Genomic DNA, 13,892 nt, shown 5'->3' with positions numbered 1-13,892 from the left:
AGCGTGGAATCCGACAAATGGGCCTGGCGACGAATGCGTGCTTTGACGGCGGGCCAACTGCGCGGGGCAGCGCCAATGTCGATGTTGCCACTTTACAGTACTGCCTAAAAAATGTGTCAAAAAAAAATATATAGAAAATGTATTATAAATAAAAGTTGGCAGTTCCATGTTATGGAGCCATTTCGTGCAAATAGACATATCTCAAGCAGTTTTTTTTCATTTCCCCTTTATTAAAGCCACCGATATTACAACTTTTCAGTAAAACCTTTGTTAAAAAAATAAGAATAAGAAATAGATATGATGCATTTTAAATAAAAGTTTGTCAAATTCATGTTATTGAGCCATTCCAATGTTAATGGACATATCTCAAGCAGTTCCTTGTTGGGTTTTTTTCAGTTTATTGAAACCACCCATGCGCTGAAAACTCTGAAAATTAAAATCTGGTTAAAAGCTTCAGTTCATTCACTGAATTATTATTATTATTATTTTTTTAAATGACTGTAGCTCCTCCCCCCGCGGACCCCAGGTAGATAGAGGAAGGACATAAGGCTAGGAGAGGAAGAGTTATTGATGAAATTAGTCCCATTATACATATTTAATGCTTTGTTTCAGACCGCGGCTTCCCTTTCGCGCCTGCCCAATAAGTTTGGGCATTTTATCACTTGGCGCCGCGACGACGGCGTATGTGTGGGATTGAAATGTCTTCCACTTAACAGCTGCAATATTAGCGACATCTAATATAAGGCTTGTGCATTAACACATTCACAGTTATGGCTTTAACAATACATTTATTGTGGAGTTGGCTTTCTGTTTTGTAACCTGCTTGCAGCTCACGAACGGAACTGAAATTCTTCACTTTTTTAGTCATTTGTGCCGTAGAGTGAATGCTAGCTAGCGTACTCGCTTCTTTGCCTACTTGTTGACATAAATGTAGTTTGAGAGGGCTTTGGTATCACCATAGCTCTGTTTTTTATTTATTTTTAATTGCCCAAGTTCTTAAAAAAAGTCAGTTTGTGCAGTTTGGAGGCCCTGAAAGACTTTTGGTTTCCGATCCCACAAAGCGCGGCGACTGATCTTTTTAATTGCGTCCCTTTGGAGCACCGTCTTCTTCCGCGTGTGACATCATCCCGGGCCGCCGTCATTAACGGAGCGGGCGCGTTCGGTGGTCATCTCCGATTTCGCCTCCAGACGCCATGTATTATTCAAGACCCAGCCGACCGGGTTGGCCGCCATCGATCACTTTGGGCTGCCGTATCAATGTTCACAGTGAATAATTCTTCACCTCATGTATTTATTCATGTCCGCCGCCAATCTTTGATTCCGCCGACCTTGATTTAGCGCCGGCGTGAGCGGCGGTCTCGCCACCAGACGGACGGGAAAGACGTCATTCCATGGCTTCGAGTAAAAAAAGAGACTTTAGTTGGACTTCTCTTAAGGGGGTCAACGTCCTCACATAGAAGACTTTAATCCGAGCGGCGTCCAAGTCAGAAAAAGCAGAAATAAATCAACCTTGATTTACAGACGCCACGCCGCAATGATTCAAATGCTTCGCCCTTGTCGCGTTGTCTGTCCTACAAAAGAGCTTGATTTACGACGTACAAGTTGTCACTGGTGACAGCCGCTATGCACTTTGTTATTTTTGGCAGCATTTTATAAGAAAGGGTTCCCTTTTAAAGGCACCTTTCATTTGAAATCCTTCAAGTAAACCAGCGTTTGACCATTAGCTCAATTATTACCACCACCACGGTTTGCTGTCCAGTTGCAAAATATTCATTTTTGTTCCATTTTTGTCAGCAAACATTTCCCTGGCGTATGTTAGCGCCGCGTCCCCAGTGGGTGGCCGCAATCTAGTTATGCTATTGCATATTTTCGAGCATGATAAATGGTTTTGTTGTGACTTTTGTGGGGACCATGCTGACCCAACCACATTATTGGTCCCGGGGATAAATGAGGAAGTTGCGGCTAATTCGATCAAACCCGGCCAGGTCGTCTGTCTTTCTGGAACATTTGTCTTTTGGATACTATAGATATAGTATAAATATACGGTCGTAGAACGGGCTCACGTAAACACGGCCGCTCGTACGCCATTTAAAAGACAGACTTTATCCTAGCATAGTCAAACAACGATGGATGTGTGGTGTTGGCTTCAAGTGATGGATGCTTTCATAGTTTTTCTGCAGATATATCTATTTGACATGGTAAAACTAAAGAAATATATTTTGTTATCGACTCCAGTACTTGGGATATGGCTAAAAGTGATTTAAAAAAGGCCACAAACTGTCTGTATTTGACAGTAAGGGGACAGTAAACTATTATTATACAGTAGTATTATTAGTATTTTTTTGTATTGTCATATTACATAGGATACAAGTAAGTGTTATTAGTCATCCTCCTCGAAGAAATTGGCCAATCAAAAAGCGTCTGTTAACTGACTGTCTGCCATTTATGGGCGTAGACGTACGTCCGATCTATTTAAAGTGGATTGGCTGTTTTGAAATCACATGACATCAAATTGAATGGTCATTTTTTGCCGCCCCTTAAAGACATTGTCAAATGTTTTTAGGAAAGCTGTCTAGGAATGTTTAGTATTATTTGAATTGTGCCTGTCGTCCGTCCAATGTTGTCCGTCGCCATCCTTGACTTCCTTTTCATACGTGGTTTGAAAGAGCGTCCATGTTGGTGATCCTGCTCAACTGCGTGACCTTGGGCATGTTCCATCCCTGCGAGGACATCGACTGCAACTCCGACCGATGTCAAATCCTGCAGGTAAGACCCATTTTTACCCATGCTACCTTTTTCTTTCTGGCGTCCAATCCAAACGTTTGTAGCCCGTCAACCATGGTGCCCATTTTAAAATGCCTAACAGATAGCGCGTCGCCACCGAAGCGATTAGAAACGAACACGAGAGAACCCGCGCAGTGTCCAGTCGGATCGGGACCGTTTAGCGCCTGGCCTAGATTGAAAGCTATGCTGCTAATGAACCTGTTAGCGCTCACCGTGGCCACGTTTGATGATGACGATGATCCCCTCAATGGTCCTTTGACGTCCATCGCCGGCCAATTCTGACGTTTGGAGGGATTTGCATTGTTTTACGTCCTCCTGGTAGGACCGTGACGGCTTTGCTAGCGCGCGTGGTCGCCGTGTGACAAAGCCAGTGTGCCGTATTTGCAGGAATTTGCTAAGATAATCAATAAATAAACACGCATTAAGCCCGCCCGGATAATCCTCCAGAACAAACCTAGTCTTTGAAAATATGGGCTGTATTTACACAAATTGAGAATAGATTTCCTGCGTAAGAGGGGGAAAAAATGTACATTATTATTGTTATTAGCACATTCCTGTTGATACTTTTACAAAAGAATAAGCTTTCCATAAGTGTTTTTTTAGGGCCCCCAAAAACCAAATGAATTTCTCTGCACGTTATCATCTTCTATTCAAGTTATATTAGTACATTTGTTATTGTTACATGGATTGTTTTGAATTTTTGGAGGCAGAGTGCGCCAAAGTTGCCCCTTAAGACCTTTTATCCCTTTGTACTGACTGTTTTAGTCGTAAAAAAACGCAAATATTAGCCGTTAACACAGCACAAATTGTATAAATAAGAATGACTCTGCTTTTGGAGGAGGTTATTTTTGGGGTTGCGTCCTTCTCTATTTGATCTCGAGAGTCCAAATATGGACGGCCCCCGGCGTCCGGCGTCCCCTGGCGTTCGCCAGCGAAGCCCGTAAAACCTCAACAGACACTCGCCGTTAATAACAACAGTGAAAGCTTTAATAGCCTGAACTTTGGCTGCCAGACAAACTATTAAGTGAAGTGACAAAATGAAAAGTGTCCCGGCAAGGTGTCGGGTCACCGTCCAATCCCGGGAGCCGTTGGCCGCGCCTCGGCTCCTGGGACGGCGTCGCCGCCGCCGGCGGGAACAACGCAAAACGCCAAACGTCTGCTCCGCTCTCCCACTTTGATGTCTCCATCCTCCTCGCCTTTCTCCCAAATCCATCACTGTCATAATCTTTGGCGAGCGCTACTGTTTCCCCCCTGATAAGTGCTTAGTGGACGTCCAATCCACTTGAAGTGGGAGGCCTGCAGCCCGTCAACGTCCGTCTATCTGTCTGTCATTCCCACACAAAATGATTTGGATGTCCCACGTCGTCCCAGGCAAACAGTCACTTAGTCATTCTGGACGGAAGGACGGCATTGTAGTAGAAAAATGTTACTAGCGACCTGTCGTCATAAAACCATATATCTTTTCTTGGTGGAGGATGGGTCAGTCTCACAGTTCTGTGGTCGAGGGTTCAATGCCAGGTCAGTCCTCACTGTGCGGAGTTTGCATGGGTTTCCTTCAGGTACTCCACTTCCTGCCCACATTCCCCAAAGAAATCCATGCTAGGCTAGCTGCTCCAACACTCTAAATTGAGTGTTTGTTCTTCTCGTTATGCCCTGCGATTGACTGGCTGCTAATTTAGCGTTAGCCTCGCCTACTTCCCATAGTTAGCTGGGCTAGCCTTCGCACAAATTCATATTTCGTCAATATAATCATTAGCTCATGTGGCGCCAAAGTATCCCGATACATCGGCATAGCGACACGCAGTTGACAAGTGACCGTGCGCGCGTTGTGGCGATGCCCCCTTTGCGTTGGGACCTCTCATCCCTCACGCCGCCGGCACCCACGCGGCGTGCGCGCGTCGCCCGAGAGCGAGCGTAAACACACGCGTTCGCCGGGCCTAAAGCTTTAATGCGCGTTAGCAACGTGTCAAGCCAACGCCAGCGCTAGCCGGCCGGCCTCTTGACACCTTTTCAACGCCGCCTTTAAGTCGCAAGTGTGCTGAGTCGCTAATGCTAAGAGCACTTACAGCACACGCTGTGTGTGTACGTGTGTGTTAAAGAGGCTATTAGATAGCGTGTACAGCTCTTCAGCTTTCAAAAGCACATCTTGGCGAGTGTGCCGTCATTTTCTACGCGAGCACGCCTGACGAGGCTTCGGTAGAGGCCGGCGTGCCGATGAGGGAACAAACTCTGGCCATGAATGAAAATATAAAAAAGCGCTAAAAGAAAATAATGTGGCCGGCCGGCAGCCAGGAAGGGGAAAGAAAAGCGGCTACTGTTGAGGACTCGTGGCGACCCCAACTAGCCACCTCTCTAAGGGGAATAAACAAGAATTCCATTTGGAAAAATAATGTTCGCTCTTGAAATTTTAGCTCTCTTCCGCTCGGTGAGGAGATGAATCATCATTTATAAGGCCAACAAAAACAGCAAATGAAAACAGGAAGCAAAGAGAGAAGGAAGGGACTTCTGTTCACTCGAAAGCTGTCACATATTTTTCATCAGTACATTTTTTTAAAAAGTTTTCTTCAGCTTTTTGATAGACGTTTCTTTGTAGCAGTTGTCTTAATGCACGAGGGTCTATTCTGTAATATTGTATTTATCATGATTTAAGAATATAATAATGATCAGTCGGTAATGTTTTAGTGACCCAAAATAGTCACTTTTAAAGGGTTAATGGTCTTAACTTTCAAAAGGATTTTTTTAGGACCACAATGGTCACCGGCCTCAAAAAGGGTGAAAGGTCAATGTTTGAAATAGCCGTCAGCATCTAGTTGTAAGTAAGCTTTTATCAAAATAGATTCCCTCTGTATTGCTGGGGAAATGATTCAAGTTGGATGCCAAAAAGACAATACCGGCGCGCTACGTGGGAAGAGAGCGCTCGATTCCGCCGAGTCGACAAACAAGTACAAAAGGGGGCTCTTCCCATCCATCCACGCCATCTCTTTCAAAGCACTTTGGAATCACACCATCAGCTCGCCTTGCAAGATAAGCTCATCTCGTCCGCGACTGGCTCCAATCTGTCATCCAATCAATGAAATAAAACGGAAAAGAAGGCCTCCAATTAGTATTGGCCTGGCGGAACCCACCTTAATGGAAATGCCTCTAGATGCAGCTTTTGTTTATTTCTACCGACAGACAATTTTACCCATCCGTATTTTTGTCTAGCTCAGGGGTAGGGAACCTATGGCTCGGGAGCCATATGTGGCTCGTTTCATGGGTGCATATGCCTCTTCACTAACCTGTGAGGTAAAATATGGAAATCACTGATTCCCGAACGCACTAATAGAGCGTCACTGTGGCATTGACACTACCTCTACCACCACTTTAATCATAATTTTGTTTTTTTATTACTCTTCTGCATGCATATCATTGATACTGATTTATTAGCAACAGCATAACAATGTTGTCAAAAGAATTCAGAGTTTTTTTTACTTTAAAAGTGGTGAAATGACAATAAAAATCACACATTTTCATGTATTTTTACTTTTCAATTCTGAGAATGGCTCTCAAAAAATAACCTTAGGAAATATGAATTGTTTATGGCTCTCTCTGTCAAAAAGGTTCCCGACCCCTGGTCTAGCTTTAAAAAAAAATTCAACAATGATGAGCTCCTTGTGTTGTGGTAAATATTTTTTCATTTTACAAGTTGTCAGCTTTGAATCCGAGAACGTATGGCGGTGGGTGGTTCGAGGTCGGACTGGCAGAGATTTGAGATGAAAGTCCTCAAGTCAGGAATGCCACAAGAAATCATTTTGCTTCTCCTTCTCCATGTCTCCGCAGGATTTTGATGATTTCATCTTTGCGTTCTTTGCCATCGAGATGGTCATCAAAATGGTGGCTCTGGGGATTTTCGGCAAGAGCTGCTACCTGGGAGATACCTGGAACCGCTTGGACTTTTTCATCGTGATAGCGGGGTGAGTCTGCCGTCAGTCTCGGGCTAGCCACGATGTCGTCGCGATGTCGTCCGCGTACGTGGCGGTTTGCGCTCCTTCCTATTTCAATCGCAAATGTGGGCCTCGTTTGAGGCTGTCCGGCAACGCTCCTCATTCACGGCAGGGCGATTGATCGCGCGCTAGCTGCTAGCTATAGAGCAAATCCATCCTCTTTTATTGATAGCGGCGGTGTTTGCGCTTTTCTAAAAATGCTGAACACACGCTTTTCCCTCTTTTGATACAAGACAGACGGCAACGGTCTTGGCCGACCTTCTCTCCAAAAACTTTTCGAGTCGCTACGCTTGAATCGGCAATCGCAGCCGCCACCGTCCAGCGTATCTTGGAGATTTATAGCTCGGAACGGTTTGGTGTGTTTCTCATGGGTATCGCAGTTAGCCTTTGTTTTGGTTCGTGGCATTCTCTTTGTGTTTTGCCTTACGCTGCTCCTTGTTTCTGGCCAATCATCTTAGTAGAGACTTTAGCGTAGAGTAACTGTTCCAGATCTGGAGCTACTGCAGATACGTCTGAGACATCAAACATGTTTTGCACGTCAACAACTCTCGCTCCGTCCCGTGGGAACGTCACACGCAATTTTGGAAAAGGTTGGCGAGTCACGGTGTGTTCATCAGGGCCCGACAGTAAACATGTCACAGGAAATTAGCACAATTCCCATTTCTCAATCTAGCCCGGCCAGCCTGGAGCCATTAGTTTGCTTGAGTAATGTTGCGGACGGCCACATTTTCAAAGCTTTTCACGCGATTGCCACCGCCCATTTTCTTCTCTTTTTACATCCTAGTTTTGGGGGGAGATTTTCAAACCGTTTCATTGTCATTGTACATACGTACAATTGTGAGTTGCCCAAAAAAATACTACAAAGTATCCTCCAATATTGCAAAAATCCAATTAAGATTTACCCCATGACAACACATTTCCATTGCCCCCTGCTTATGCAAAAACAAGAATAAATCACGGCTTCTCCGTTTAAGAATGGGATGAAAAATATCCGTACTTTTGCCTTCTGGTGGCACATGAATTTGCCCGAGCACTGGCTCGTGGATTGCGTAGGTATTCCGCGGGAGTCGCATGAAGAAAGGCAAAGAAAGGAAAGGAATGGAAGCAAAGCCCAGCATCAACTTCATTTTATTCCTTCAATATTTAATGGGCTCTGATGTGTGAGGACACACACACTGCTGCCGCCGCCGCCGCCACCCAAAATAGTCTGTCTGTTGGTTTTGTTGTCATTTAGGCAACCGCGATAGCCATTAATCTTTCATAAAAGCGTCGTGAAGGCAGATATTCCTCAGTGGGAATCGCGCAGGAAACCTTTGCCACTCGGGATTGAACCGTTCGTCCTTTTAAGTGCCAAGCGGACGCGCTAACCTTAGCTGGCGAGCTTTCCCAATACAGTGGTACCTCGAGATACGAGCTTAATTCGTTTTGGGACTGAGCTTTCCCATAGAAATGAACTCAAAACAAATTAATTCGTTCCAATTATTTGCACGGCAACGTGCTCGTAACATCACATAAACAAATTTAAAGGAACTTGGATCACGATGCAGACATACTCAAAAATGAATTTAATCTAATTTACACTAAACTTAATTTCTAATGTTGTTTTACATTTGTATACATTTTTTCTCCCGGGTTGGCTCTATTTGCTCCGCCTCCACCCTGACTTTCAGATGCAACCTATCGAGGCTTGTTTGCTTTGGTATTCCCTTCAAAATATTCCCAAAATGATGCACACAAATGTCCTCACAACAGGATAATGTACGACCACTTGCTAACGAGAAGTAGTATATACTCCTCTCGTATTAGCCAACAAGCTCCGCCATTCGCACTGACTAACAGAAAAAAAAACACTGAAAAAATGCAACGCTCCGCCCGAGATTTTACTCGTATCTCAAATTGCTCGTACGTCGAGGTACCACCCGGCTTCCGGCACACCCACGCTGAAGTCCCGCCCACTTTTTTGAACGGCATCCCGACACGCCGCTCTTTGGAGGCGGATCCGCCACAGAGAAGAAAGTGGCTTACTCATCTTTGACGGAGAAGCGCCCACCTTTCTTTCGCCAGGCTCCCAAAATATCCGAACATAGTTGAAATCTCCCCATCAAAGACGCGTCCTTCCTCAAAGAACACCAGCACGTCTGCGCCGACGATGATAACACGCGAAAGCTATTGATCTGGATGTCAAAAACAGAGCTGATGTTTTTGTGCGGCTGCTCCACATTAACACATACTGTAAGATATTTTGGAGAATAGCGCGGCGGCACGCAATGTTTATTTCAGGACATGACGCCATAGCTAAGGACTTCTCTTCGTGTTTAGCGTTGGCTTCTCTTGCATGTGATGGCCCCGTCACATTTGCTGCACTTCATTCGTCTTTTGCATAAAAGGCGCCATTTGGAAAGCACCAAAGGAAAATGGCGGCGCCGAATACTTCTTTGATTTCTTCTCTTATTTGGGCGGGGAACGATCACACGGCGTTCATCAAATTAGAATTTAATTCGGGAGAAAATAAAGCGTAGTTGCCGAAAATAGCGTATTTTATTACTGACCTCCACGGCGGATGGCGTACTCCATCCAGCCGCCCCCCCCCCCCCCCCCCCCCTCCCGTTTCTACTCTTTGTTCAATCTTGTTAATGGAGAATCTGGGAAAAGAAATTGCGCCCGTCCTCTCCCGACGCCGTCCTTCCGCGCAGCCCACGCGGCGGACGGGGGTGGCTGGCTGGCTGGCAGCGAAGGCTTTTGTTTAAGGGCCGTCTTTGTTCATCCACAGCGCGTCGCCGCGTCCCGCTCCGTCCGTGTCCTCGCGCTCCCCCCAATCTGCGGCCCGTTGCCCACTTCAGCCTACGTCAGGGGTCCCCAAACCGGTCCTCGAGGGCCGGTGTGGGTGCAGGTTTTTGTTCCAACCGGTCTAGCGTAAACAGTTTGACCAATGAGATTTCAGCAGAAAACAAGAAGCACCTGACTGCAATCCACTGATTGCACTTGTAGGACACCAGATTGGTGGAAAGGTGTCCTCTTTATGGCTTGGAATGAAAACCCGCACCCACTGCGGTCCACCGTGGAATAGTTTGGAGACCACTGGCCTACGTTCTGCTAACACGCTAGCTATTTGCTTAAATGGGGGGCACACCTGACATAAAATAATCCAATGGGATTACTGTAATCCCTGGATTATCACGTCTTCATTTATCGCAAATTCACTACTTTGCCATTTTTCCCCCTGCTAAATTCATAAAAATGTGCAGCAGCTCTGGTCGCATCATTTGTTTGCATGTCGTTCCATAGTTTGTCCTCACAAGCGTCTCTCCGTCCACGTGGGGGCGCGCACATCCGTTTCCGATTAGTGTGAACGACAAGATGCAAATCTCCGTCTTTCATCCCCGACCGCGTGCGATTCGTTCGAATGGAGTCGGCAATTCTCCGCACGCAACGGCCTTTCTGCAAGGCCCCCTCGTTGGCGTCGTTCTATGGGCGTCATCGACATGTGGGAACATGACCAAAATAAATGTGCAAAACAGGAAATAATCCATTTCATTGTATTTTCTTTTCTCGTCTTCAAAGGCTTTTTTTATGATCAACAAATTGAATAGAACCGTAAAAATGAGATTTTTTTGACACCCTGACTTCCGCGAGCGATATTGCCATTCGTCCACATCATTCTTGATATAATAAAACATAAAGGGATGTAGAAAGAGGTACTACAGATGGCGTGAGAGGTGGCATTCTTCCTCGGAACGCACAAATATTTAGCGCACGCGCTGCATGTGTTGTACATTTGTGGACAGAGCGTGCGCAAGAAGGGAATTCCTTCCTTCCTTCCTTCCTTCCTTCCAGCAGACATGTGCGGCGCATATGCGCACGGCAAAAGGAAAGACACCCGCGTTTCAGCGCCGTCCTTCCGACCTCCCGTCTGGTCTTTTGGGCCCGAAAGGGGAAGGGGAACTTTCTCCCTTATTTAGATTTGTATTCACAATAGGTGGTGTGACCCCATCATGTAAAAACAAAGGCCATTTTGAAATATTTTCCGTTAATAACGATCACCAGAAACCAGTTGAGTCGACTCGGCAAGGCGGATGTAGCACCGATGGATCTGTATTGATGTGTTCTAATACAGAAACAATTCATCTTTAACAAATTTCACTTCTTGACAGCCATACTCAGAATTTCAAATTTCAAAATACATGAAAATGGCTGCCTCTTGTAGTCTGAATTCTTTTGACGATATTGTCACGATGTTGCTAATCAATGAGTTTGCATTCAGAAAAATCTAATGAAAAAAAAAGAATTATAATTAGCAGCACTAAAGCTCATGGTGGTGTCAACGTGCCAACGTGACGCCGCTATTGGTGCGTTCGAGACTCAGCAGTTTCCATATTTTAGTTCACAGAGAGCCATCAAAAGAGCCACATACAGCTCCAGAGCCATAGGTTCCTTCCCCCTGTTCTAATGTGACTTTTCCTTTCTCATTTCCAGGATGCTGGAGTATTCGCTCAACCTTCAGAACGTCAGCTTTTCAGCCGTGCGGACCGTGCGCGTGTTGAGGCCCCTGAGGGCCATCAACCGAGTGCCCAGTAAGTGCCGCCGGAACGAGAACGACGTGCCGTCGGGACGGGAAAGCCTTGGCGTGGGCGTGGGCGGCCTTTCGCTCTGGCGGCTTCCTTCCTTTCCATCTTTACGCTTGACTTTTTCCTCCTCAAAATGTGTCGTTAGCTCTAGCGGATAACGGGAGCCAAATCTCTGCTTAGGGCCGTAAAAAAAAAAGTCGTAGCTAAATCATCATTTTTTGCCAAGTCATATTGAGCTGTGCTCTATCTTATCGGCGCCAAAACACCGGCCTCCATTTCGCCGGTCCAATAATCGTGGAGCCGAAGGTGCAAATTCCAAAAGGCCAACGTTTTGTTGTTTGTCTCTCTCCAAGCCAAGCAGGTTTGGACACTTTTATGTGCAATTTGCCGACTCGTTGCCTTCCGTTAACAGACGCAAGTTAGTTAGTCTGCTGTTTGTTTCCAAGTGCTTAAAATGCACAAAATTCCCCTGGAGGTTTTAGGCCCTTCCTCACACTCACGCAAACATTCTGGGCGTCATAAAACGTCGTCGAACCTGCACGTTTTTCTGTCGGTATTTTTGAAAGCGGGGCACATTGTCTTTCCATTTCCAGACCCAAATGGGGAAGGTTCCCGTAAAATGGGAGTCGAAGAGCAATTAATGAAGTGTTGTTTAGGAGCCTGCCGTCATAAATGACTCAAAACGTTGCTAAGGATTTGGAATAAGGCTTCAAATTGGGCTGAGCCGTGAATGAAGGCTTAAAATTGGGGGAAATGCGAATGTTGACTACGCTGAAAATTGCCCATTTGGCAACCGTCAATCGACCACCTCGTGGAAATTGCATACTACATCGAACATGTATTTTGGTGGGCTTGTTGACCTTCATCTTCAAATGCATTTCACGTACAGCATACCTGTCAACCTCTGCCGATAACTGCCCTTATAAATGATTATGATTCAATCCCTTACAAACCCCCAAAAAACCTTACAAACACCGTACGAGTCGTCGTACGGTCTGACTGGGGTCGACCCCGAACATCTTTTTCTTCTATCAACTAACGTAGCGTGTCGCGGGTTCTTTCCGGATATTTGCATCATTTCCCAACGAGGCAGAATGTCTCACATGCGGGGTCACGACAGAAAGTGACCCCAAAATAACCAAAGTGATCCAAAATGTGGGGCATCAGACTTGGGGGGGAAAAAAAAGTCTGGTGCGCACAATGCGGGCAAAGATTGGCCGGAGCCATTAGGCTATTGAAATAATTCCAAAGGCCAATCATTGTGATGAAAATCCAATTCTCCAGAAGCAGAAGCACTTAGCTCCTCTGCCCATCCTCTGGTGAAAAATCCATGCAAATTGATTGGGACGTTTGTGTCCGTGGGTCAGCCGGTGCCCCTCAGCCCTTTCAAAAGCACAACATTATGAATGACAAAGGTTTCATTAGTGTATCATGCAGACGTTAGTACCTCAATTCAAGAAAACTTGGCAGCTGAAGTTAGCTTTTGAATTTGAGCTTGGATAAAATATATATTTTTGAAATCACCAGCAGAAAATTCCACAACGAACAACTGTTAAAGTAGACATCTAATCCATTTGAAGTGGGCGAATGAATGTAAAAAGCAAAAAAATAAATAAATCAATTCTTTTATTTTTGTTTTTCTCCCCAAAAAAATGTGCTATCGGTACAGTATCCGCCTCGAACGCCTATTTTATTCGACGCAAAATTCAGAAAAGGATTCATACTAAACCACTAAAGGCTTTCTCTTGTCAAATATATATTCACGCTATGTTTTCTCATTTTGTATATCACATAAAAGCACAATTCCATGTGAGAAATGCTCTTGCCAAATTGGTGTCAATGGCGAACAGCAGATTCCCACGCAAAATCGCCAATACCCATTTGGCTCATGGCTTGGTTATTGATTGAGTTGTCGATCAAATGATGGGGCACATTGCATACGAGCACTACAACAAACTATTGGATGTTCTCCATTTTGAAATCTAATTAAAATTTTGCAGGCTTTTTAACCGCATTCTTTTCTTTAATGCGAGCAATGGATTTCTGATAGTTGACTTACTTCATCCAAAAACTTTCAAGTTAGTTTGAGTGACAGGGTTCGGGCAAAATAATGGGAGGCTTCAAAACGGCCAATGGTAATAACGTAAGATACGGAATGAGACCCGAGTTGACCTCTCTCCTGACCTCTGTCCTGATGTGTGTCCCCCAGGTATGCGCATCCTGGTGACCCTGCTGCTGGACACGCTACCTATGCTGGGCAACGTGCTCCTCCTTTGCTTCTTTGTCTTCTTCATTTTTGGCATCGTGGGAGTCCAGCTGTGGGCCGGCCTGCTCCGAAACCGTTGCTTCGTGGAGGACAACTTCTCTTTGTGAGTCTTCAAATGAAAAAAGGCCACTCAAATGTTATTGTGCTTTACGAGATGGCTCGATGGCTTGGTTATTGATTTATAGTTTTATAGCATGCCGCTTTTTAATTTTCAGTCAAAGCCATCCATCTGTATTTGGCTGCTTTTGTAGCACGGATCCACGACTTGAAACGTCTCCCCTTTGGCGATTTTGC

General features: G+C 45.3%; 1 protein-coding gene across 11 annotated transcripts in view; it reads left to right on the top strand.

Moving 5' to 3' along the window:
• Positions 1 to 13,892, top strand: part of cacna1g (calcium channel, voltage-dependent, T type, alpha 1G subunit) — a 72,038-nt gene that overhangs the window by 22,160 nt on the left and 35,986 nt on the right. For all 11 annotated transcript variants that reach the window (XM_077625067.1, XM_077625068.1, XM_077625069.1 and 8 more), the window contains exons 3-6: positions 2,655 to 2,766; positions 6,604 to 6,737; positions 11,241 to 11,338; positions 13,542 to 13,701. In XM_077625067.1, the coding sequence (XP_077481193.1) occupies positions 2,655 to 2,766; positions 6,604 to 6,737; positions 11,241 to 11,338; positions 13,542 to 13,701 (504 nt within the window). The remainder of the gene's footprint in view (positions 1 to 2,654; positions 2,767 to 6,603; positions 6,738 to 11,240; positions 11,339 to 13,541; positions 13,702 to 13,892) is intronic.

The sequence above is a fragment of the Stigmatopora argus genome, chromosome 18, assembly GCF_051989625.1.
Source record: "Stigmatopora argus isolate UIUO_Sarg chromosome 18, RoL_Sarg_1.0, whole genome shotgun sequence".
Classification (NCBI taxonomy): domain Eukaryota; kingdom Metazoa; phylum Chordata; class Actinopteri; order Syngnathiformes; family Syngnathidae; genus Stigmatopora; species Stigmatopora argus.
Note: the sequence above shows the minus strand (reverse complement) of the source record. Positions and strands in the feature narration are given on the sequence as shown.